Genomic DNA, 27,382 nt, shown 5'->3' with positions numbered 1-27,382 from the left:
CCTGCTGTGGAAGAAAAATGGCAGCACATGCATTTTCTGTAATGTTGTTGAAAATGGTTTGGTCTCATTTACATCAGCAAGGATTCAGATTCTTGAAAATCCTTGCTGACCATTCATTAGTTCCCTCTCTAACCTGTGGCCTAGCACATCACTGTTCTTCATGACTCAACTCTGAATAAGGTGGTTTAGACAAACTCCTCAGAAGTAAAATTAATCTCAAAAAGTATTCTGATTGCATATGTTTTGCTACCCATTTGGATCAGTTTCAACCAATTCTGCAGAGTTTCTGGTCACATAATGCATATGGGAACGTAGCTCTACAAACAAAACCAAACCCCAACAGTCTCCTCAAAATTGTGACAACATAAAAAAATGCCACTGCAAATTAAAAGCATGCTTATTCCAGGTCAAATAAAGAGTTAAAATACAATTCAAAAGCTAACTACATTGATCAGCAAAGAGAGATGATGTAACTTGGAACAACTTTATGCTTCCATAGGCTTTAAACTAAGGCTCATCTACTCAGCATGCTAAACTTTTGACCAATATAAATATGCCTTGGGAAATAGCTTGAAAACAGACTAGAGAACTTTTATGTCTCACCAGAGAACAACACAAAGATATAAGACTAAATAAGGGAATAGTTTTGAAACTTCATTTGCATCACCTCTTAGGGTTGGTACCTCTACCTGAGCATTTCAACGGGTCTGACTCTGCTCCCAAACCAAAGGCATGAGATACCACTATTGCAACATCAAGCCCTGGATGTGATGAACTGGAGAAGAGAGGTAGGAACTGACTAATTCAGTATACCAAATTTAGTGCAAACCCTTCAAATACTCAAGGGCTGGACAGCAGCTTTGCAAGGATACTGTTATAGGACAAACAAATAGTAACTTCTGAAAGTAAATTCAAGTGTATTAAGCTAGGTAAGTTTCTTGAAAGCATTTCAGTACACTGGGAAGTACGAAGTTAATTCCAACTCATGTGGCTTTTCTTCTGGCAGGTTTGTTTACCTGCCTGATGGAGGCAGAAGCATTTGAGTCATCACGATCTTTTCTCATTTTATCCGTCCTTGATATCAGACGCGTATTCCCTCACTCACCTTAAATCAGGCCTTCAACTTTTCCTAACATTAGGCCACAGCAAAAGCTTGACAGCATTTTGATGCGATTTGGCTTCATTTTATGTGAGAATAGATTAATGCAAAGCCAAGTTATCTCTGAAGTCTAAGTACAAAGTTACTGAGCCTGCAAGATGCAAAATCACCTCAGTTCTGGGGTCATCACCTTTTGGGAAGCTTGGAGAGCTGTTCCTGACAACTTGTCAAAAACTTTGGTACTGTTCATGATGTCTGATATTGAAAAGGCTTCACAAAGGCGTACGTGTTGCAACAACATAGGTAACCTGTAGTATGTCCATGTTCTCTGTCACCAATGCCAACAGTCTCAGACTCACCCAAGTCTTTACTAATGACTTCCCTTCCCCTCCATATTGGAGTGGACACATGCAAGCTGCCTGGCTGGCCAGATGCTCCATCAGACAGCTGAAGGACCCAGGGAGAGTGAAGATCTAAGCGACCTGCAGTATCACACACTGTTCCCCATTTCCACACACCATCAGCAGCGCTTTGCTATGCATGCACGAATCTACGGAGCCAGATTTGTAGGCTCTGCTCTGTTACTAGCTGATGCTGTCCTCTCGCCCTCTTGATCCATCCTGGTACACATAGCACTTCATAGTCTAATTGTCTAGTTCTTCCTTTCCGTGCTTCCTGAGTTCTGTGAGCCAAAAGAGTGCCCATTGTCCTTTGGGCCCCAGAAAAAAAATGCATATTTAGGAAAACTGCCTAGCAACTGCTTTTCTTATTGCAAGGAGAGAGGCCATTTGCATAAGAAAACCTTCCAGCTGGAAGCCTGCAAAGACTCTGCTGGGAGCCAATTCTGTGATCAGTCCTCAAAGGAGAGCTCCCCTTTAGTCCTGCTCCCTCTGGGTGGCCTTTCTGTGCTGTCCCCACCATCGGCAGGGGCTTTGGCGCTGTCGCACAAGGTGCACCAGTGCTCTGCAGCAGCCAGGAGCTGCCGCTCCAGTTTCTGACTGTGCTCACAGTGCTCCCAGAGATCTTTTCCTCATTTTGTTCCACATCATCTTTTCCTCACACACTGTGCGCATCATGCATCACAAAGTCAACAGCTTCAGCTGCTAACCTTTGGAGTTCTGTCATTTGCTTTGCAGATTTCCTGCCAAAAGTGACAGTCTGTAGCACTACAGTACAGTATCTCTCTCTCCAGATACTTACACATGGTTCCTCTCCACAATTACTAAATGGCATTAATGGTCTGCACAAAGACCTGGCCCAGGAAGAAAAACTACAGAAATCACTTCTCTTGCTGTTCTATGCCTGGTCTCTAGAAAATGTTGCCTGTAAACTCTTCACTTTCTAAAGCCCTGGACAAAACATTGGCTGTAGTAAAGCCAATGGAAATAGCCTCCACCAACATTCCGACTACAATCCAGCAACTTGTAACAGGGTTGGGATTGAGGACATGTCCCTCTTATGTGCTAAACATCTAAACAGTGGTCAAATAATTTCAGCACCTGCAAAAATGGCTTTGTAGGGCTGTGCTGCTACTTAATAGAATGAGCCGATTTCCATCAGAGTTCTGCAAAGCTCTTCAAATTGTGGTTTGTAAAGCTAATTTCAATGTGTGAATCATTGCTTTCCTGCAATTTATATCCATATGCGTGGTTATTTTTGAGAATGATTCGGTTTTGTATATATAATTTTAAAAGGACTTTTTAAGTTAATGAACATCTGTGCTAAGAGCCCCTCAACAGAAAAGCTTGTGTCAGCCACTGGTGATGCTGACTATGTTAACTTCCTGCTGTTCTATAGCCATGCATATAAGGCTCTTACCAACTGCATACAGCAGGAGTAACCCCACTAAAACTCACACCATTACATGCTTTAAAAATGGGGTGGGAAACCCAAAATTTCCATCCATTTGAAAACTGTAATATCTGTTTTATAACCAAAATGGGACCAAACAGTAAATTCTCAAAGCTTTTAACAGAAGCAAACAGAGGGAAAATTTCCATTTGAAAATTTCCAAACACTTTCATTAAGTTTTTGATTGACATACATTCAGAGCTCTTGGCTATAGCGTGGTTCAACAGGATTTCTGCATTTCCTGGCACACGTTTCTAGGTGCTGCTTCCTGGCTGAACTTACTTTCTCAAGATGAACCTATCTCTTGACATCCTGCATGAGAATCATGCTAGTGTAAATCTAGTGGGGGCGGATTTACAAAGGAATAATTAGACACCGAAATTCAATGGGCAATCAAGTAACTGGTCACAGAAGCAAGGTCACTCCGCTCTAGTTTGTCTTTTAATCAGCTCCATTTTTCACCCTCATCATTATGTTTTTCTCTTTCTGCCCTCTACACTCTTTGATCTCACAGACTGACGAGAATGTGCACCAGGAACCATGGAGCTGGCTTCCCACTTGCACATCTAATGTGAGAGGAAACTTAAATCTGGAAAAACAAAGTATGTCACAACGTCCCAGTTAAAAATCTCATTTTCTGTATTACCGTCTTGTCATTAAGCCTGCAAGACAGAGTTTAGTAAGAACTCACTGTTAAATGCATCACACTACACATTCTGGACATCTGATGTTCTATCTCCTAGCACTAATACGGAAAACTTTCTTGGACTCCCCCATTAGGATCTGTGTCAGTGAAAACAGATGGGAACAGAACTGTAAGTAAGACCAATGACCCTGGTGTGAAGATGATGAGAAAACTTCACTTGAGGAGTGACTACATCTATAGCTGTGCTAAAAAAGATGGAACTGTACTTGCTTGAGACAAAGCTGAATTTGGCCTCTGTGTAGAACTGAGCAGGTTAGAAAATTGCAATTCCAGACAAAACACCAGCAGACAGGGATGTGTAAGAGATGGGGAGAAAGCATGCTTCCTTGCACACAACAGAATATACTCTGGCATGGGCAAGTAGTTAACAGGCATCGAGCCATGCTGCTAACCCTTCAGCATCAGGGTAACGCCATGTCCTGGTGCATACAAGTTTCTAAATGCTGACATTCTGGTGACCTTTAGGAAGCTCCTAAAAGCCTTCTAAAATCATTAGGCCTAATCCTGCTTGCAATTATGTTACTTTAATTTGAGAGTTACTGCACTGACTTCAAGGCAGCTAGTTTGGATTTACATCTCTCTAGCTGGCCCATTAATTCCTGTACTGTTTCCAGTTGCATGAAATCATCTGTGCACGTCCTCCAGGGCTGCTGGAACCCTCTGTCCTCCCCAGCACTACACATGATGCACTGAGCCTCTGACGGAGGAGGAGAGCCGAGAAGTCCATGTAGGGAAGCAGATAATTTCCTTTTGAGCAATGGATGCAAAAATAGCAGCTAATAAAAAGCCTTCAAACTGTGCCTTCAAACTGTGACAATTCAATACACACACCTACGAGGATGCCTTGACAAGCTGCTTGACTTCTCAGTAACTCTTTCTTGTTTTCTTTAGTGCAGCCTCCTCCAAACTCCCCCACACAGGTATTCATCTCTGTAGTGACAGCTGAGACCTGCAGGTGTTTGCTGCTATTGCCCTTTCAGAATAGACAGACACTTGTTCCTCACTGTAAACATTTGTATCGTCGTGCTTGCCTGGCTAGTTACAGCCCAAATAATGATAAATCAGCCTTTTCTTTTTTTAGCCCCTTGCTGTCATGCATTAGTTCTCTTTGCAAATAGGCATTTGGTACTGGAAATAGCTTAAGCAAGATCACTCTCTGGTGATTATTTTACTAGCACTATCTTTTAGCAAACGTTTCACAAAGAGAGTCACCAGAAAAGCATATTATGCAGTTGCCAGAAATACAGCACTCTACAAGATCAGGTTCGCACATGAAGGAAGGACTATGCCTGGCGGGCAAGATGCTCCTTGCCATTTCACTACTCTAATACCAGTGTTATTTCACTGTCTTCAAACTGCTAATCTGGCTTTGCTAAGCAACAGTGGAGATCAGAATCGGACTATTTGCTGAGGACTATAATACTCCCAAGTGTCAAAACAGTTTCTCAAAAGGGTTTTTGACCTTTTTATGTAGAGAAAAGGTCTGAAAGCTGGGTATTTTTAAAATTGGCCTGGAATAGGGAATTGTGTAATCCTCAGTTTTTCTGGAAGTCTTCCTGGGAGGCTAAGAAGTGTAATAACTTCTCACATCTTAACTGAAAGCACATGGGAACTCTATGTTTTAAAAAGAGATCCTTACCCAAAATACTCACTTAATGTTAACATTAAATAGATGTGATCAAGTAACAAACCATTAAGAAACAAAGCCACAAAAATCTAGGAAACCTCCTTACATGTCTTTCTCACTCCCTCATCTGTTTACCTTTTGGTATCATGACTCTGTTTTCTTTAGTTCTTTACTCACCATTAAATTAGACAAGACCTGAATTTTAATTAAAAAATAAAAAAATAAAACATCCCCCAAAGAAGCTGAAAATAAGAGAGAGACAACAGTCTTTCTCAACCACTAGAGGTACAAAATGTGCCAGTATGAACTGCAAAGTCATTCACTGAGGGACTGAAACCAAAAACTTCAAAATAAGGGGGACGTTCTCCATTTGGAAGGAGTGGAAGATGAGAGTGGCCCAGGGCACAATACACTGACTGTGTGCCAATGACACAGGCTATGCGAATCTAGGATGTACTGTGCAGCATGTTTTCATTAGAGGCTGGGAAGTACCTCTGATCCAAGAACTGGCAAAATCTCATTTGGAAAATACTGCTCACAGTCCTAGTGATGTCAGTACCAGAAAGAGACACTGAAACTGCTCTTTCACACACTGAAAGTCATGGGAGAAGGCTACTAGGAGAAGAAAAATGAAGACCCTTTTCTCCTGACACTGAGCCTTCTTTAACCTTCCAAAACAGTTTGGGAGGGGACAGCAGTACTTTTTCTAAATACACTTGAGACATAAAGGCTAGGAAGGGAGGATAATAATGTGATCACATAGGTGTACATTGGCCATGAGTTAATTCAGGTTGCTAAAAAAATTTGCAGTTGTTTGGACAGCAAGGTTGTGGAGCAGCCTTCCAGGGAAAGCCAAGGCAGCAGGATCCTACTTATTTGCAACATCTACTTTGCTGGAAGGGGCTCTGTGACAGGACAGGAGTGATCCAGGAGTCAGAAATTCAAGCTTCAGACCCACAAGACCGCTGCTATCCAATTTTGCCGTATACCTGAGAGACATTTGAGAAGAAGCCTGTCAGTGTTTTGCAGGCTGCTCCATATTAATTTATTCAACTGAAGTCTTTCTTCGGGAATTGTGCTGGTTGCCTGCATTTTGTTTCCCCTCTCAATGCATGATCTGGCTTTGGGTCATCTTTGGTTCCCACAGTGCTCTGAGGCACTGAGGACAGGCAACAGGGCCAGATATGCTCTGCGGGGTGTCACCAAACCCCAGTTAGGGCACAGGCTGGTGCAGCTGGCTCCTGCACTCATGATGTTACATGGTTTGCCAGCCCAGAAGGTAATTCTCACCGAGCCAGACTGATGGGGATTGCTATCACCTCCAGTTTTGTGTCAGGTGTGACTGACTTCCTAAGATCTCTCAGGAATCCTGCCTTGTATTAGGAATAGTGTGGCCAGCAGAAGCAGGGAAGTGATCGTGCCCCTGTGCTCAGCACTGGTGAAGCCACACCTTGAATACTGTGTTCAGTTTTGGGCCCCTCACTACAAGAAGGATGTTGAGGTGCTGAAGTGTCTCCAGAGAAGGGCAACAAAGCTGGTGTGAGGGGTCTGGAGCACAAGTCTGAAGAGGAACAGCTGAGGGAACTGGGGTTGTTTAGTCTGGAGGAGGCTGAGGGGAGACCCTCTACAGCTACACCACAGAAGTGGTTGAGTCCCCATCCCTGGAGATACTTAAAAGATGTGTAGATGAGGTGCTTAGGGATATGGTTTAGTGGTGGGATGGTAGGGTTAGGTTAATGGTTGGGCTTGATGGTCTTAAAGGTCTTTTCCAACCTAAATGATTCTATGATTCTATGAATTTTTGCCAAACAAATTTCTCTTCAGGGGCCTAGGACACCATCAATAGCCTTGACATCTCCTCCTTTCCCCTGGCAGACTGGAATTTTTATGGGGTATGGTGCCTTATATAGAAGGGGCTAAACTGTTAATGAGTGTTGGGGTTTTCCATGTGGCTTGGGAAGGTCTGAGGTTCTTCTATCTATCTACCTTCTATCTACCCTTAGCACCTACTGCGTGGCTTCCTGCAAGAGTGGAAGGCTTGGTCTCAGTAACCTATGTTGCTTCCTCCAGTCCTACATGCTATGCTTTCTTTAAATAGCAAAACATGGTAGAAAATACACAAAGGATTCTAAAGAGAAACCAGGTCACTGGACTTTATACTGAAACACATTCTCTTGGGTTCTTTTGATGCAACTGTGCCCAAAGTGAAGGAAACTGACTTACAAACGTCTCTGCCCCTTTGGGATGTGTTGGGCCTAAAGGAAGATGGAAACCTCACTAATAGCCCCAGTCTTTTGACAGTTCCTTGTGCGGTTTGTATAAGCGGAGGAGAGGAGTCCGTATTTTCTCCATTTTCTCTTGCGCTGTTGCATAAAGGCAAGGAAGTTATACAATAGCTAAATAAGGATTACACAACTGAGCTCCATAAATCTAAATCAGAAACAGAGTCTCTATCCTGCAGTGGACAAACATAGAAATGTGGAAGGGTGAAATTCTGGTCCTAATGAAGTTAATGGCAAAGCTCTTGCTTACTCCAGTGAGATCACAATTTCATCAAAAATCTTGGCTTAAGCCTGTAGTTGGCTGACCAGACTGGATATTTAAAGCATATCCCTGTTAACTTTTTCCAAGTACTGGGATAAGACAACGTTCCTTTTTTTTTTTCTTTTTTTTTAAGCTTTTTGCTTATGATAAAGAAATGCAGAAAAGTATTTTAAGACCAAATACTGAGCAACCACTTGCAAACCTGAACTGGAAGGCTAAAAAGGGCCTGATACACTATCTCTGAGTGCAAGAACAAATATTAGTGAAGTAGTTGTTCCCATACCTCAGTGTCAATACTTTAAGCCAGTGAAAGCTGCTGCTGAGTCACACCACTTGGGTATCAGAAGGAAAGATGGGAAACCCTGACCTGTGGGGGTTGGAAGTCCAAACAACAAAAACCAGACATCAACAAAACAAATAAAAGCTCCTAATGAACCTGAGACCTAAGCTCTGCAAGTAAATAACTTCGTGAAACGATCCACTGTGCTACCAGGACTGCAGTGCAGCAGAGTGTCGCTGGAGCTGTTTGGCACACAGACCAAACTAATTACTTGACAGTTGTTTTAGTTTGGCCTGGGGTGGACAGCAGTGCTGGGTATGAAAAGCCACTGCAATTTCTTCATGTCCCTGGGCTCATCTGGTCTGACTATTGAAAACTATTGCTGTTACACTGAATGCCAGCATGCACACCAGGGCTCCCCCCACCCACAAGATTCCTGCCTGATGAAAAAGAAAGGAAAAAAGAACAGAGGAGAAAAAGGAAAGCTTGTGCAATCAGGGCCACGCATTACATGTATTCCCAGCCCAAGGGTTATTTCTCTCCCCCTCTTCCCTGAAGCATATTTTAACAATTGAGCTGATTCAATGCAGAATGTCATTAACAATCTGACAGTGAACAAGGACTGGGGATCATCCTTATCCTACAGAAGCAAGCTATAAATAATCATCTTGGGTAAATCTACCATCCTGACAGGGTGGTAGGATCCCACAAGACTGATTCCAGTGTATTAATAAACGCAAATGCTGAACCATTTCTTGCAGAGCTTTTTGGAGCTGTGTAAATCCTTCCTACAAGCATCAGATAAAGCTGTCAAGGTTGGGGAAGAATTGCTTCTATGTATGTGATCAAGCCTCAGCAGTTAAAAAGACTTAGCCTGCTATAAACAATTAGGTATGGTAGGTCAGTGCCATCCCAGTGTCATCACTGACAGTTTCATTACTTAGGCCCACCGTGGATATAATTCTCCAGGCAACTGTCTGGAAAGTCATTGTAGCCTTGACTGTTTCATGACCAGCTTCTGTCCAGCCCACAAACAGCCCAAGTGGGGCAGGCCAAAACCTCACAGGCTCAACTATAACTTCCAACTTCTATCACTGTAAGATACAGTGGCACGGCAGGCTGTGTCCCTCCTCTGCACCAGCTAGAAGACAGCTGGAACATGAGGGGCTACAGAAATGATCCTTCTTGTTTTTCCTCACTGTGCAGAACAAGCAACTACCCAAGTTTAAGTTTCATACCCATCCATCATACTGCAAGCTTGCACCATCAATTTTGATGGAGCCATGCTACTTTACATTTTCATTCATCCCCTCTGACAACTCTCTACTTCTTCCTCCTTTCGTTCACACTTGTGTCTTTTACTAATACCTCTCTACACTTACTTTTCCTGCCTTATTTGTCCCCTCTCTCACATCCTTGGCTGCACCCTCTTCACACCACTCCCTCTTTCTCCCCCTTTATTACAACCTCGATCCCAGAGATCTTCCCTTGTCCTCCAAAAAAAGTGAAGAAGAGGGAGAGATGAAGGAAAGAAGAGAGTGATTCTGTCTAAGAGGCAGTGAGAAATGCAGCATAGCCCTTGAATTAGGTCCTTTGAGCCCAAGGACTATCCAGGTTACCCAGAATTTCCTTTGATGACCCCTGCTTTCTCCAGGTCATGGGCCTTGTTCTAAATCTCTTCTTTGTTGGGTAGAAGCTCTGCTTGAGTGCTCATGTATGAGACTCAAGGATTAAACCCAGAGGTATGTTAGCAGGTAAGATGATGCCAGAGTCAGTACACTATCGCACGCCTGTTGCCAGGCCTCAGCAGTACCCAGGAAGCCCATACAATTACTTAGTTTCCATCCCTTTTTGCAGGTAGTTTTTCTGCAGCAAGGAGTTATTTTTTTTTCCCAAAATAAGGAGAGCATTTATTGTTCAAAAATGCTGCCTCTGACTGTCAAGGCCTTTGCAAACACTTACTGCTAAGCACGGACATTCATTCTTAAGTGTAATGGCGAACATGGTAAACAAATCCAGTCTCTCTGAAGTACAGAACAGAGACACGCCTTCTGTCCCAGCAAGTATTGCTCATACTTGAGACGTAAAATCAAGAAACCCCGGCCCTTGGTGCTCACTGATGTCCTCACAAACACAAATAGGGGCAGTGATTACCATTCTGTATATTTTTCCAAGTTCTGAAGTGCAGTCATGCTTGTTTTACATTGACCAAATAGCTTGGAAGTGCCAAGTTTCCAAAATAACAAAATATAAGAGGAATCTGCATCGTATGTTTACTAAATACTAGGTTTGCCTTTTGAAAGAAAAGACAAAGAACAGAGCAGACTTTTACTTCTCAGCTGTTAAGTGAAACAACACTCAACAGTAATTCTTGTCTGTAGCTTTCTCTGCCCTGTCCAGCCTCAGCCAAACGTAGAGACAAACAGCTGGTGCTGAGGTGATAGTCTCTTTTATGGACACAGAAGCCCAAACTGGGTGGCTAAGGAGAAGGCTTTCATTTTATCTGTAAGGAATTCACTGGCAACAGGTGCTATGTGAGGCAGATTCAGAAAATGTGCTTAAATGTGCTGAGTGGCTTATCTTACAGGATAAACTCTAGCGTTTATAAACAGCTTGGTCACAGGTTGCTTTCCCCAGAGCACAAACACCTGATAGTTTTGGTTCCAATCACGAAATTACAAACATGGTAGCAAACAGCAAACGCCATCAACTGCATGACTTGCCACATAGTACAAAGACAACATCAACAACACTAATTAATGCACACGGTCCTGATTATCCTAGCAATCCTAGAAGGTCTTTGCAGAGATCATTTTATGGCAGCCAAGCTCAGGGAAAATGGCCTGGGCCAGCATGAACAAGTGCAATGGGCTACTCTTACCCAGCGCAGAACAGCTCTTCAACCATGAGCAGGAGGACTACAGACCTGGCTTAAGGCAGGAAAAACTTACTGACAGCCTTTCAGGTGCTGAGCATATGTAACAATTTCTCACCTAGTCTCCTCCTAAGTAAAATAACTAGTCCAGTTCTGCTGTCCAGTACTTACACCTCCTCTAGTAAACTGAAACATTATGCAATACCCGAAAGTTACCATTTCTATTTGTTTTAGCAATATAGAAGAATGTATTTTAAGAACTTCAGAGTGTTGGGCCAAATTTGGTTACCCACTCTTCCTTTTTACCTGCTGCTACTGCTTCTTCACTAAAGCCAAGCAAACATGTAAAATTTCTGCCCAGACAAAAAGACCTTTCTGTGATTTATTATTGGAATATAAAGCCAACGTCTATGAACAACGTGACATACCAATCTTACTCTGATTAGTTCTCTCCAAATTTACCAAAACTTTGTAACTCAAAACCAGGTTCTCCATATGCCAGCCTCTAAATTACCTGACAGACAGATGGTTGAGTGTAACAGCAGAATCAGTTACACCAACGTGGTAAGATGACCAAACAAGACCTAGGTTATTACCAATTACAGCAGTTCACTTACCCTATAGTAGTCCGTGCTGTACACATCTCTAGACATCCCAAAATCCCCAATCTTCACCAGTAGGTTCTCACCAACCAGACAATTCCGGGTAGCAAGATCCCGATGCACGAAGTGTTGTGATGCCAGGTAAACCATACCAGCTGCTATCTGCTGGGCAATGTGAAGCATCTGGGATTGGGTCAGCTCAGCAGGACGGTTGCCTTCTGCCATCAATACTGCATCTGGTCCATGTGCCCTGCACCAAAATACAAGCTGAGTAAGTGATAGGCCACTTGTAAGCTGGGGAGGTGAAAGTGATTAGTGAGCCTAAACACAACTGACTCGCTCAAATATAGTAACAAAAAGGGCTACAAATTCATTCGTGAAACGGGAAAATTTCTATCTTGGCTTTCTTCATTTAGTTTTCCTTCACTGTGTGGAAGACAGGTGGCGTGAAGGGCATTACACATCAGGTGATTACCCACTCTTCTTACACCACTCTTTCTTACCCACTCATGGAAATAAGGCACATGCGTTCACAGTAACACCCTTCTGTCCGAAACCACCACCTCCCTCCTGTTCCATTTGAGTAATCTTTTCTGGAGAAAGGCTGGCAAATGTAGCTGTTTGGTAACTGAGGAAAACCTTATCACTCTATGAGTGAAGGGCAATATAGTGAAAGGCAATGAAGTGGCATGCACAGCATCACTCTTCCTGTGACCAGCATTCCTTGATTTCCACAGGGATCCACGCCATTGACCCTCCCATCTTTTCTTAAAGAAGAGCTAACTTCCTTCTGAGATGCCATCTGAGAAACAGGGGCAGCAATTTTAGATTTACACTTCTAATTTCCTAATAATCCAAATGCACAGCTGGAAACCATTTTTTCTTATTTCATCACCAAGGGTGAGTCCTGCCCTAGATGGGAATTCTTGACAACTAAAATTTTGGAACAACTAAACAGTTTCAGTAATACAAGCTTTTCAAGCCCTAGAAAGTCCCTAAGATGCAATAATTAACTGATTAATGAGAAACTTGTATAAATTCCAGCAGAAGGAGAGCCAGTTTGCATTTGGAAAGCCCAGCAAAGGACTGGAACACATGTGCTTCACCCATCTTAACTAAGTTAGCTCTGGTATACATGCATAACATCCTGGTATCTTGAAGATACAGACATAAACATTCCTACACACAACTTTTTATAGTAAACATTACTAGCTAATCCTTATCTAATAATGAGGTCATCTGGCAATCATTCCTCATTTGGTCCACCTTATAATATTCTGAATATCCCTTTCCATCCATTCCATTATTCTGCATTTTCAGAAGCCTTTTTTTATTCCATTCCTCCAGACTGTTCTTTCTAGGAGACCACCTCTCCTCTTCCATCCTCAACTCTTTTTTTTTTTGAAAAATACCCTAGAACTTATTTTTATTTTCTCTTAACAGTCCTTCCTTTCTACAAAGAGGAGTTTCAGAGAATCACCTTTCTAATCAATAGAGGTGAGGCCTTAATTCATCCCTAGGGGAAGGGCACAGGAGTTTGGAAAAGAGTTGCAAATTAATCAAAATCTGTGAGATCAAATCTGACACTACCTATTATAAATATGATATTAAAATTGCCCCAAGGGAAGAACTTAATGAGCAAAGTGACAGATGTGAGAAAGAAATGAAGGAGGGTGTATAGCATTGCTGGGACTGTATCTGGTACTAGGCAAAGGAGCTCTCTGCCACAGGGTACATATAGGCAAGCCATTCAGCTGGTCTGGGTTGGGTAGGAATAAGCGGGAGGATATGAAATTTCCAACCAAGACTCACAGGTAAATGCCTGCTGAAAAGCACTGTACCTTTTCACTGCATGGATTTTTTTAATGGCTGCTCTCAGACATGAAGCTCAGAGTCACTAAATTAGAGAACGCTTCATTTTTGCTAGCTTCCACGAGGACGTGGTCTGTATCTAATGAAACTTCTGGATTATTCTTAACACTCCATCCACCTTGCCTGTCCTCTTGGTGCTGGCTGTAAATGAGGTGCTCCTCAGTGTCTGCAACAGCCAGGAACACTGACAGAGATTTCTTTGCATCCACATCAGCCTCCACCAACTAGAACAAGCACAGAGCAGGCATGACTATGAGGCTGTAGTCCTAGATCTGAAACAGCCTTTGGCTGCATGCAGACAGCAAGGATCATTTGGGTTAAATTTCGGATTTGTTTTTCCACGACAGCCTTTGGTGGCGCTGCAGGGTAAGAAATACAGGCCCTTACAGCCCGGTCACAACTAGCCCCTGATCTGCAGCACAAACTGCAGCAATGTGAGAGGAATGACAAATTGGAGCTTAGGTTTAACAGCTTGTCCCAGCATAATCATTTTATGTTCTAAAGACAAGGGCTGATTAATAATTAAAAAAAGAGAAGGCCTAAAGTAGGAAATATACTGTCTGCTAAACTACCTTTCTGTACAATAATTCAAAATCAGAGTTACGAGGTAAGAAAAGGCCAATCAGAAAGAATCAAAGACTAAGTATTTCTTATGAAATAAGAAATTATTTCTTATCATCTGCGAATCTGGCTTCTACTAATGGAAATTCAATGTTCTGAAAAAGTACTGGGGATGACATCTTAAGAAACTGCAGCTTTCTTCTGATCCACGGCAGAGGTCCAAGCAGGCAAATGTAAATGCCCCGACATGGCTCTGACAATATACTTAAATCCTCTGCCAGAGAGACAATCAGTCTGGGAAAAGTAGTAGTGTTTGCTCTGCATCCCCAGTTCAGGCCCTGGTCTCCCTGCCAAACCTCACAGCCCTGCCAATAAGGGAGGATGCTAGTTGATGTCATTTGCTTTTACAGTGTGGCTATCTGCTCAGCAGATATTAGAAAGACAGCAACTCATTTCATGTAGGCTAACAAAAATGCATAAATGGTGACACTAGCAGTCAGTAGCTGTTTCAGTCAGATAGCAAATCTGAACTCATTTAAAGGGACACCAGTTTTGATTGTTTTACAACTTTGTCACAGAGATCTTTCTAAAATGGTGGTACTCCCAGTTATCTTTGGCAGGAGAGATCCCAGTACATTGAAATGCCTTTGTGATATCCTTTGATGAAAATCATGTAGAAGACCTTGAAAGAACAGTCCCTTATGCAAATGGGGTTTTTTACATAGGAGCAAAAGCTGTCTCTTAACTGCTTATTTTTATGTCAACGAGTGTAGGCACACACACAAGGCCACTGTTCATAACTTCCTGGTTCATGAGTTACCTATTATTGTGAACCTTGGGTATCATTTATTTATTTATTTATTTATGAGTGCTTTACTGCCAAATTTCAATTTCTGATGTACATTCCTAAACAGCTTTATGAAATAAAGCCCTAATCCGGACCCCAAGATGTAGCATTTTCCATTACACTGAAGTTTCCATGGCTCACAGTTTTCTTGTTTCAGATTAATGGCAGTCTTTCCAAAACACTGAGAGAAGGGAAGAGAAGAGGGGTCAGATTTCAAAAGCTCTTAGATGCCTACAGATAGAGATAGGTGTTGAGTGGGATCTTCCCAAGTGCTACCAGAAAGCCTGCAAGAAAATGATTCCTACTGTAAGATTTATAACAAAACATTTCAGAATACACTGAAATATATTGGAAACAGTATTTCTTTGGTTTCCGTTCCTTTGGTGCAAAGCATAAGGCTTGACTTAATGGTACTTCCAAATAGGCAAAGAAACAATCAGCCCCACATCCCAGTACAGAAGACAAAAGTTGCACAGATTTGCACTCCTAGGTGTCAGCATTTTCCAGTGGCAGTAAAGTGACATTAAATACCAGTAACACCTACCTTCTCTGCCCACTTCTGGCTCAGCAGCACAATACGTGTTCATGGATTTACCTGAGGAATTTGTTAAGATCTCCGTGCTTCATATACTCAAAGACCATGATGAGCGGATCACCCTCGACACAGACACCATAGAACTTGACAATGTGCTCATGTTGCAGGTTCGTTAGCAGCTCTGCCTCACGATGGAAGTCCTTGCGGGCATTGTCACTGGCATCCTTCAGTGTCTGGCAGAGAAAACGAAAATGTAGGAAAGGGGAGTTGTTCGCAGAAGGTAGCGAACATGTGGGATGGTGCTGTGAGGGTAAGATTAGGACACACTACTGCATAGAGGATGAAGGAAGTACTTTCTTAATAACTCTTCTAGAAATGCAGATGTGATGTTTAAGTGCAATTAAATACTGGCAGTACAATTTTCATTCTTCTGCCACATGTCATCCCAAGCAATGATTTTCTTGTAAGAGGATGTAGGAATACTCATGATCTTACTGTGCCAAGTGTTTTCCAGACACAGAACAAATAAACTGATCTTATCCCAAAAATATAGTATTACACAGCTGGTTCATATCCTTTAGCATTTAACTCAGGCAAACCCTAGTATCCTGTTGGCATTTACCTTTCTCATAAGTTCTTTAAAATAAAACTCTGCTTCCTTAAAATAGTTAGTGGGAATGTAGATGCATTCTTCATGTCTTACTAATGTCACTGTTGCTGATGTTGGCCCCACAGTGTGCTATACATTAGGTAGATTTATACAAGGGTACGTCCCTGCACCAGAACTTACAGCCTGAGACTTCAACCAGAAACTCCTTTGAAATTCACTAAATCTACTCACATGCCTAAGATTAAGCATATATATAAGAAACTGGAGGATCAATCCTAAAATGATATACAGCAAGGAAGTAGATGCAAATCAGAATTTTGGGGTTCCACTTTTTCTCAACCTCTTCTATTTATACTGTTCTAAACTCTCATATGTTTTCATTTTGAAGGAAGGGTATCAACACTGGATCAAAAAGGAGGCTTAAATATTGTAGGGTGAAATAATGCTAATTTAACTGCCACACACAGGCAGTTTCAGATGTCTTCTTAGGAACTACACTTCCCCAGCAAGAAAACATTTTCATGCACCAGAAAAATAAATTGTGACACCAATTAAATGAGAAATAATTATAATCGACAATAAACCACTACTAGGCTCTATCTTCAAAAGGTACACTGGTTACACTATCCTAATTCAAGCAGTATTTTTGAAACAGTAGGAGAAAGATAGCAGGTTACCACTGTTCACAAATTATTATTCACAGAAACTGATGTCTGGCCTCTGTACCTCTGGATTTTAACTACACCTAGACTTAATACAAAGGAAGATGAGACACAAAAGTAGCGGCATTGTTTCAATTAAAGATGCTTTTTCCTGGCCATCTAGTCACTTTATTTTCTACCCTGAATTTGCATACAGAGCATGGGCCCAACCACACTCATCAGAACAGACACAGAACAAGTTGATACCATGCAATCATTCTGCCAGCAAACACAGTTTTTAGCTGCAGTAGCCATGGTTTGTTCAAGCTTTTTCTTTAAAAAAGACAATTCTGTCCACTCTTCTAGTATTACACATATGCATGTGTGAAGAAGGGACTAAAAGATGACCATCAGGGAAAACACTTTACTTTGTCAAACTGTGACCACAGGTCTTGAAAAAAGACCAGCTACCACAATACGGTTCAGATGGGGGCATGAAGGAGCAGGGCAGACTGGATGGCCACCTACCAAGTTCAGCGACTTTTCCCTACGGATTTCAGGGTCTATAGATCCTAGAGGCAACAGAAATCACTCATGCCACAGATGTCCCTTCCCTGAGGGACCCACTTAGAAATCTCATGTGTCTTCAGGCCCAGAACCCTTCTTCCACAAGTTTTAGCCAGTAATGGTACAACAAGCATAAGGCATCATCAAAGCTCCACAAGCTGTGATATATTAATATACACAACTGTATCATATAAGTTGGATATCAAAATGGCTCCCCACTATGGTCCCCACACAATCACATCTGAACCAATTGAGTACTGAAATTGAAATGTCTTCCAACGTTTCCAGGCTCTGAGGTGATGCTTTAACATGGTACAGGCACCAACACACAGTCCAATCTATGCTATATAATGAAATCACTGGGAACAACTCTGTTGTCACTTGAGTTTCCTCTGGTGGTTTCATGTATAAAGCAATTGGACTGTAATTCTTCTCAACAACAGAATTAGAAGAACAATTCATATAAAAGCCATTTTAAAATAATAGCAACCTGGAAAAAAATTGACAGGAAGAAGCATAGGCTGGTACTCTTTCCAGCAGGCTCTTTCCCCGGAAAAACAGTAAGAATGATGACAGCTCTGCCCTGTGAGGATGGCATATTGTGTATTTCAGAAGACGCTTTTTATCTCACAGAAACAGCAAAATTATCATATGACAGGGCAGTTGCCATGGCAATTACACATTTTCTGTCAAACAGCAAAATGCAGAAAGGTCTAAAATCCAGGTAAAGCTCAGGCAGGGTTTCTACTACCAAGGGGCAACTTGAATTTCTCTCACCTACCATTGCAAAACCCCCTTTTCATTATTTCATGCGGCACACAAAATAGACACAATGCATGAGAGATAGCTGACACAGTCAGGCAAGGAGGAGACTGGAAAGTGAAAAAATTAATAAGTACGTAAAATTTACATAGAAATGACATTGACTAATGCATTTAGCTTGTTCTCAGTGCAAGAGAAAAAAATAAAACCAAAATAAAACCGTAATAGCACAAAGAGAGAAAAAGACATATTCATTATTATTATCATTACTGACAAGTATGCCAAATCTCTGCATACAAAGCACTCTCACCAGTCAATATGATTTTTTCCTGAGTAGGAACTGAGGTGCAACCACATGTACTTTCCAACCACTCAGGCCAGCAGCTAAGGAGGAGGAACATGATCTCTTGGGCAATGGAGGGACCCCCTGGCTGTTACAGGAGCTCCACATCTGCCGAGTTCATCCTTGTGACAGCTGGACCACCACCCCACGCTTATTCTCCTCCACAGAGTCCTTGCACAGGTATCTACGCACCGTCGGGTCTCTACAGACTTGTGCCCTGTAGTGAGCACAAACCACCACCAGCTCCTTAGTCCACCCCGACACCACAGAGGTGAGTCAGAGCAAGAGCAGGGGGATGTGGCTCTCACCAACATCAGTATGACTTGGTAATGAAACTGTCCTTTACACCATGTCAGCCTTCCCCTATGAAATCCTTACTACTGCTCCCCATCACCATAAGAGAGCTGAGTGGTATATTTCCTCAAGAAATGAAGGGGTGGTTTTGACCTTTCTCTGAACTGAAGACCCGAAGAGTTGGAAACTGTTGGTTTTCCTCTGCAGGTGCTGTGGAAGTGGTCGCAACTTCACACACATAGCAGTCTGCTAGCTGAACACAACCCTGCAGCGGCACAGGGTGAATCCCCCTCCAACCTCCCAGGGGAGCCAGAGGCAGCTGCTAACCCGTGCCCTGACGGTTACCCTCACCTCCAGCTCTGGCCAGGTTAAACTAGTGCAAGACTATGCCCGGGGTTCCAACCCTGTGAGGCAGCAGTGCTGACCCAGGCCTGAGCAACCACTGTGGCATGGCAAAATGGCCCGCAAGGGAGCGATAAGTTTTCCTTCCTCCACCCTCTGTTCTCTAGAAGTGCCTGCAGCAAATGGCATACTGATGTGATATATGTACAAACTCACGCAGGGGGAAGGCTAGTACGATGCCCATGCAACCAGCTTAACCTGTGGCTAAGCTCACTGCTCACAGGGTCTGACCCACAGAAAGCACTTTCAAACACTCAGTGCTCCCCTCAAAAAGCCTGATGGTCAAAACAAATTTAAACAGATTGTTTTTATTCTCTTCCAAGAAGCTCAAACACTTTGGGTTGTTTATGTTAAGCCTGATTTTATATCTTCCCTGATTTTTCTGGGCCTCTTAGCTCCGAAATGATTTGCTGCAGCAATGTCAGCATTTCGGATACCAGCCGGCCAAAAAGAAGAAGGATGCATGTTGAGTCAGACTGAGCGATGCTCAGGGCCAGGCGCAATCCATGCAGTTGCCCAGCAACCGGCAGGCACAGGCAGCAGGCGGGGACCACCAGCCATCCCTATCCACCCTGTGCCAGTGAGACCGTGCCTCCTCACTGCCGAAATCCCCCCAGCACTGCCTCACTCCTCGCAGAGTATATATTCCCACTGGGCTCACCAAATCTATTTCATGGAGGCAGGTGTGTTGATTCTGCCCATGGGACTGAAGCCCTCTGAAGCCCTTGCTGTGTGCCAGGAGGAGCTGCCCAATGCTGCTGGCATCCAGGTCTGCTCCTCTAAGATTAAAAAACCCCAAACCAAACCAAAAAAAAACCAAACCAAAAACTCAAACAAACCCACACATTTTCACTGTCAAACCCTGTGCCCAGTGGTTGGGTCCGGACACAGTCCTCTGGCTAGCTCTCCGCACACCAGTGAGGTCCCATCCCTTGATCTCTAGTGTGAATGGAGGATACCTGTGAGCTAAGGTTGGTACCATGTGAAAGAGAGAAGCACCAGACAGTTAACCCCTCACTTATATGGGGATCAATTCAAATGCACAGTTTGCCAAAAAATTTGCTCTTCGACAGCAGCCAGTCACATCTTCTAGAGCCAATAAGAAACAAAAAACGGGCATAACCTGTCCCCAGAGGTAATTCTTCCCACAGCTGCCCTCAAGATCCTTATTAAGGACAATACAAAGAGTGGATTTGGTGAAGAAAAAAAAAAAAAAAAAAAAAAATGACAACTCGTCCAGAAAACTGATAGATTTGTCATCTAAATCCATGGAGACATCTCTCCCTTTAAAGGTTGAATGATCTTCCTTGTGAATTACACTGAGAAAGAGCAGCAGAAAGTGAGCGCAATGCAGCATTTAACAGCAGAAGTGCTAGGCTCCATTTGGTCAGGACTTTCAAAGGGAGCAAGTGAATGGAAAGACTTATTTTGCTATCAAGCAGTTCCCTGAAGTGATAGAGGAAAGGCAATTTCCACTCTAGCTTCACCAAAATACAATAGAAAATTCATTCAGATCTAGTTTTGTCATCTCCTGTCTCTTGCTTTCTCTGGTCTATGATATATGCCTTCAGGGCTTAATTTTTTCTCACCAGTCAATGTAACTGAACAACTCCCAAGAATCAAAAATCTTGCAACCTTGGCAAACCCCAAAAACCTGTTATTTTTGCTGTAGCAAGAAAGCACTCTATGAGTTCATCCTCCTCTCATGTTCTCTCACTGCCAGATTCAAAACTCTGTTTCTTGTTTCCAAATTGAAAAAGATAAACTGCTTGATTTCTTTTACTGTATAGTTTGATCCAAAATGTACACATCATTGCCTAATTGTGACTGGTCAGATAAAATTATTTTCTGATCCCTAGGCACAGCCCAAATTCTAAATGTGTTTTCCCCCTGCATTTAATGAGATACTTCAAATGCTGGACACCTTGTTCAGCTTTTGGCAGAACACTACAGATGGAGGTAAGAGATTGTTGCCAGGGAAACTTTGCAAACTCTTAGAGTGTAGTTTCACCAGTATTGTTTTCTAGCATACATCCATAGCTGAGGTCAACAACCAACCTCAGCCCTTCCATTCTGGGGGACAAAAATGCTTGGTATGGTGAAGCAGGTTTGGTGTTCCAGCTCTGAGATCAACCTGGAAATCTTCATACTCCTTGGTAGATTCCCAACATACCGGGTAGTCTGTGTCCTTTAGGAGAACCAAACAAATCCTTTTTATTTTTTCCCCCCAGAAATGTGAGAACTATTCTGTATACTTGAAATTCCAAGGTTATGGCTGTTTTCATGTAGTTTCCTCCTCCTCTGGATGGTATTTTGGGAGACTTGACTGGAGCTGTATAATCAAGAATCACTCCTCCAGGTCTAACATGTCATGACTTCTGGATTTCCATACAGACAGTGTTTAGCAGCACATGACAATATTATCCACAAGTTTGTTATAACAATTGTTGCAGCTATATTAATGACAATTACCCAAAGATAATTTCAGTGGCTGACTAAAAGGATGGCACAATCCTAAAAAAGAGAGGCCTTCTTTGACTAGCAGTTATACACATAACGTATTCACTTTACTGGTGATAGATTATTTTTTCAGGCACACGTATGTCACATGTATTTTTAATGACCTAAACATTATTTTTCACTAATTATATTTTAGATAGATCAGAAAAGATTTTGCCCCTTTGTGGCACAGTCTGCTTCTCCCCTTTTCGTTGTGAAATTCAGCTCTCATTTTATAATCCACAGCAAGATCAAATATCGCATTCTCTTAACACTCCATTAGCTTTATGAATGCTTCCACATATATCAGAGCAGTTACACTGGGCTGTGGAATAGGTAAACATGGTCATTTACAAATAAAATAGCATTAGTTGCAACATGAATTAATAATGGAAACCCTAGACTCTTTTACCTTCACTGCCACCAAGATCTTTTCCTGCTCAGGACAGAGGTTATAGCATTCCGCCAGGAAGACTTTCCCAAAGGCTCCTTCTCCCAGTTCTCTTTTGAGAACGATATTGTGGCGCTTGATGTGCTGCACAACTGTGAAGAGAAGACAAAACGGAGGTCAGGAGTGAGCTGCAAGGCCAGAATGGGACAGGGCCCACGCTTACAGCTACAGGGAGACAGGGCTGCCCGTAGAGCGGGCATGCGTCGTAGAAGGAATCGAAGTGCCCATCTACCATTCATCAGTGCTTTGTCCAAACAGACCGAGTTAATATATTTATATTTGAAGAGCAGCACGTTTGCTGGATAAGAAGACATGGAATTAAGAGTCAGCTGGGAAAAGGCCATTTATCATCATGTTAGGATGACTGCTGCACAACAGACAGTGCTACTTTTTTTAAAACATGAAGACAAAGAATCAGAAAACAAACCAAGCCTTTCTCACACCACTTCTATTTCTGTCCCTCAAACAACAGCTGAACTCTCTTGTTCAAAGCCGAAGAGTTTTAAAATTAACCTAATCCAAGAAAACAAAATGTGTTGTCTTTCAGCTAAATCAACTTTATTGTTTGGTTCTTTTACCACTTGTTCAACTGCTTTCTCTCTCTGTGCTATACTACGGTTACAATGAGATAGAAATTTTGTTCTCTCTGAAGTAAAAGAAAAAAAAGATGGACAAAGGTTTTAGTCAGCATAGTGGACAGAGCCTTAGTTGAATTGCTGCCCAGAATCAATTGATTCAGACATTAAAGTCCTTGAGCATTTTTGTTCAACTCATTTTACACTTTCCTTTCAGCACAAGCTTCCATTAAAAGATTTAATATTTAAAAGACTACCAAATTTTGTAGAATACATTATCAATTTGAGATGTTCAAGCTAAATAAAGCAGCTGTAAGGGCAGTTTAACTGGCCAACTCAACAGGATTGACAGCTTGTGTTGCTGAAATTGTACAAACCCACATCTACTGGTGAATTTAACCTCCGTACATTTAGCTGCCTTTGCAAAGACTGAAATTTAACGCTGCCTGGACAAAGCCCATTTGCAACCCAAATCCTAAATACAGGGAAATAAATAGCGGTGCACAAGCATCAGGCTGGCTTCTGCAAAGGCATGAATTTCACCTCAGCTGCTTAACTGCAGGGACCAGGACTGAACCCTGCCAATAATTTAGGATATATTCAGATGCAGACCAACCCCTGCCTCCATGCTTGGCCACACTCCTGTTCCAAACTGGGCAACCACTTACGCAGAAACCGCCTTGCCTCCATTACTAAAAGATGGGAAACAGGCTGCTGCTGGTAACAGCAGTGGGGACAAATGGCACAGCCTGTTCCCACTGCTGTCACCAGCATTTGGAGAAAGGTCTATGAGAGAAGAACACGTGTGTCCCACACCCTGAGCCTACAGCGATGAAACCCGAGTGCACTGCATATAAATGCACTTCGTACCCTTGTGCATGCATGCGAGGGGAGCTCAATGCTGGGGCAAGTCAGGAGAGCAAGAGATGTCCCCATGTGCCTCTGTCATGAGCCTGTCAGGCAGGTAGCATTCGCACGGAGTGGACCTCCACCAGACCCAGCTGGCACCTGCCAGAAGCCCCCAGGCCCAGCATGCAGGCAGGCCCACCATGCCCTGGGAGCAGAGTGAGGAAAGCCAGCTCCTCCCCATGCCACACCAGACCCACCAGGGCTTGTTCCTGTCCCCAGAGCTGGCAGCTGCAGGGGGGACATTGCCCGCCCCCTCCTCCAATGCCAGGTCTCCCAGCAGAGGCCACAGCTCTCATTAATAGCTGAGTACACACAAAATGAGACTGCAAGGTACCAATGTTTTGCATTCTAGTCAAACTCTGGTCTAGTGTAAGATTAAGTTTTATTGCGGTGATGCATTTTTACGGGTACGCTTTGTTTGGCCAGCTACCCGAGCAGCTCCCCTTGCAGCCAGTATGCATTTGCTTTTTATTTGCATTTCCTCCTCAGCACTGGTTCTTCAAGTAGAACACAGGAGACAGTCAGAACAAGACAGGCCTCAACCAAAACACACCTTTTCCCCACGTACTTAATTTAACTGGCATCCCTTGCCGCTGCTACTACCGGCCACAAGGCAGACATGCGGGGAGGACGCTGCCATGGCACGCCACCTGAGCATGGGAGCGCAGCTCACCTTGTGACCTGTGCTTTAAAAAATGCTTATTAATAAATGAGTACTCCCCTCTACCAAGCTTGCCATTCAACCCCGCCTCTTGGGGAATTCTCTTTTCCCCTGCTTGACCAGTATCACCAGGAGGATGCCTCTCTTCCTCTCCTAGAGAGGGAAGCTCAGCTCCACATAACCAGTGTCAGCGTCCTAAAATGTCCACAAAGCCCATAGACAGGGAGTAGGGCTGAGATCCTGCCCTACAAGCGTCAGCATCAAAACTCCAGCAGAGGCAGCTTTTCACTTGGTTCTCTCCACAGCTGCCAAAGACCTCATGATGAACACAGTTGACTTCCTGAATTTTGCATCGGCCCTCTCTATTTTGAACCTACCACCCCCCCAATTGTTGGCCCTAGCAGTACGAAGGTTTTTTGTGAAGTTCCTGGAGGACTTCACAAACAATAGAGTAAAAATAAATAAGAAGCATATCAAATGCTTCTCTGTAGTACACTTACAGCTGCTGCTAAATGCTCTTATATAAACCAAGCATTTGAATAAACAACCCATCCCATAAACCAAACTGTCAAAACTGAAACACAGCAAGCCGCAGAAGAGATCTGCGCAGAATATATTTGCAACTTGTCACGCTCTATCCATCCCTGTTACCTTTCTGAGCTGTACCGAGTTACTAAACAAATAAAAAATGACAGTAAATGCGACAAAATGGGCAGAGATTAAATATAAGAACAATGTAAGTGAATCAAACACATGAGGTGACTGAAATATGAGCTAAGAAAAAAAATCCCTTTAGCACACTTAGGGCCCCAGCCATAATGACAGGAGATACACTGGAAAATAAAGGTCAAAAATCTGCTTTCAGTTAACATCAGGATGAAGCCAATTATTGCTCTTGAAGTCCAAGAGATTATCCTGTATTTACATTGAAGAAACAGAGCAGAATTTGGCCAAAGAGGTGGCATAACTGAGTTACCAAAGAAGTGGTCTTGTAATGTTGTCTCACAGGCAAAGATACACAAACGTTCAAAGGGCGGCCATGTATTTTCCTCCTTTTGATTCTAAATGGTGATTGCGTTTGAGCTGCTATTTGTACTTTAAGAGCACATCATCCCCGATTTAAAAGATCTTGTCTGATTACTGTAAAAAATATGTTAAATTAAGCTAACAGCTAAGTCGAGCTGAAACACTTAAAAGAAAAATGAAATGTAAAATATGAAGTGAGACTGAGCAAATTAAACAAGGGTAAATGCTGAAAAGAGGCTGCAGTGTTAAATAATAACCACACAGCCGTGCCCGTAGAAGCAAGGGGCTCCCATGGAGCCGTGCCATAGAAGCAGGGAATCAGCTGGCAGGAGGAAGCACAACTGCAGAGAAGGGCTTGTCTCATCTCAAGGTCTCAGAGACAACCCACCAACAGAGCTGGGCTTCTAGGTATTTTGTTGACTAACAAACAGCACATCACACTCAAAATGATGCATTGAAGCTTGATCCTGCAAACACTGTCTGCGGGCATGGGATTGCACTCCCCAGGCAACGTACCTTTGACGTTGAGGCTGAACAGAGAGGGTCACACCACATTCTGGAGTGGGTCCCAGCAAAACAGGCGCCTGGGGATCAACTCACCACATTGAATTCACTGAGTTGGATGTGACTGATTCCAGCTACAGACAGCAGGACGCTCATCAGTATAAATTATCAAAATGTTTCTGTACTTAATTAACAAGTAAAATGCTGTGACAGAATGAAAACATTTTCTCCTTGGTCACAAACAATAGATCTGAACGTTTTACCACCACATGTGACCATGACACCACCCAAGCTGACCTTCTACACAGTATGGAGCACAGTATTCAGTTAAATGACTTGTGCTTGGCAGGGGACTGCCTCCAGAAAGTGGCTGCGCCAGTCTTGATTTGAAAGTCTGAACTATTCACTTGCCCTAATGTGTAATAATTTTCACTGCATGCCTTTTCCTTTGTCTCTTCATTTTTAGCTTGTCTGGCTTGCACCTCCCTCCCTTGGGTTTTAGGAGACTTTCTCTGCAAGCTTGAGCAGCCTTTGGAGGGCTAGTATTAAATATACATAATCAACACCCTTCTTGCTCTTCTTGGTAAGGCAAGGAGATGGAAGTCCTTCCCGGGAAAACATTTTCTCTAGTTCACCAGTCATTTTCAGGGCTCTTCTCTGGAAAAGTTTTCAACAACCTTTTAGAAGAGGTTGTTTCCAGTTCTTTTTCCCCACTGGAAGCCACAATTTTGTATCACTCTCCACAAGGTTGTAATAAAACCGTAAAATCAGCTCCCTATATTTCTGCATGTCCGAAGTTCACGTTAGTCCTTTTAAGGTTGGGTTTCCCAAAGCACATGAAAATTACATCGTTACATGGTCTGTATGACTGTGCCTCATCTTGAACACCTCACCCAATTACAGTATCACAAGTGCTGTAATTTTCAGATGTGTTTCCATATGCCTTATGAGAACAGCAGAGCAGAGGAGAGATTTGTCCTTATGGAGAGGCTGCAGCACAGACTCATTTCTTGACGGACAGTAAAAGCCACAGCAGACAGGCTCCATCATCACTGCTCACTGAACTACCAACACTAGAAGATCCTGTTGTGTTGCATGCCCACTTCAATCATCTGCTGAGTCTGTGTTCTAGGATACTGTTCAAAATCTTGCTTGCGGTACACATGTGGAATTTGCTCCAGGACTCCGAGAAGAGAATGAGGATCTTCAAGATGCCAAGTAACCAGGCAAGGTAATATTATAAACATATTTACCACTGCACAAGAAAAAAACATCCGCAGAAAAGACTCAGCTTGTAATGTGACAAGGTGTCACAGAAAGACATTTTGCAAGTTTCTTCATTTCTTCTCTCACCATTTCTCCTGCAATTGTGAAGACTCAACTATTTCTAAGACCTTGCTAGAAAAAAAGAGGTGTAAGTGATTGTTGAGGTAGTTAACTAAATTTGTGCAGCATTTGCCATTCGCAAAAAAGGAGTGGTGGAGTTTCAGAGAGGATCCCATAGCAGGATACAAAATCACTACCAACAGCAGACAGCAAGTCTAGCCTGATGGCCATCAGATTCTGCAGTAGCAGCATCTCTACAGTTCTGCATGCTACTGCCAGAGTAGAAATTTTGGCACATTGAGGTATCTACTCTCTAACATGGCATTAAGAGCAAAGAACAACCACTTTTTTTTTTTTTTTTCTTTTTTTTTTTAAAAACGTTTTAACCTGCCAGGTTGTCCGGGGGGCAAAAA

General features: G+C 42.8%; 1 protein-coding gene across 2 annotated transcripts in view; it reads right to left on the bottom strand.

The window, feature by feature from the left end:
* NTRK2 (neurotrophic receptor tyrosine kinase 2) overlaps positions 1–27,382 on the bottom strand; it is a 179,757-nt gene that overhangs the window by 33,397 nt on the left and 118,978 nt on the right. For both annotated transcript variants that reach the window (XM_035888906.1, XM_035888907.1), the window contains 3 exons: positions 21,930–22,060; positions 15,460–15,632; positions 11,600–11,834 (listed from right to left, as the gene is read on the bottom strand). In XM_035888906.1, coding sequence (XP_035744799.1) covers positions 11,600–11,834; positions 15,460–15,632; positions 21,930–22,060 — 539 coding nt within the window. The remainder of the gene's footprint in view (positions 1–11,599; positions 11,835–15,459; positions 15,633–21,929; positions 22,061–27,382) is intronic.

Source organism: Egretta garzetta, unplaced genomic scaffold, assembly GCF_000687185.1.
Source record: "Egretta garzetta isolate BGI_Z169 unplaced genomic scaffold, ASM68718v1 scaffold41, whole genome shotgun sequence".
In the NCBI taxonomy this organism is placed as follows: Eukaryota; Metazoa; Chordata; class Aves; order Pelecaniformes; family Ardeidae; genus Egretta; species Egretta garzetta.
Note: the sequence above shows the minus strand (reverse complement) of the source record. Positions and strands in the feature narration are given on the sequence as shown.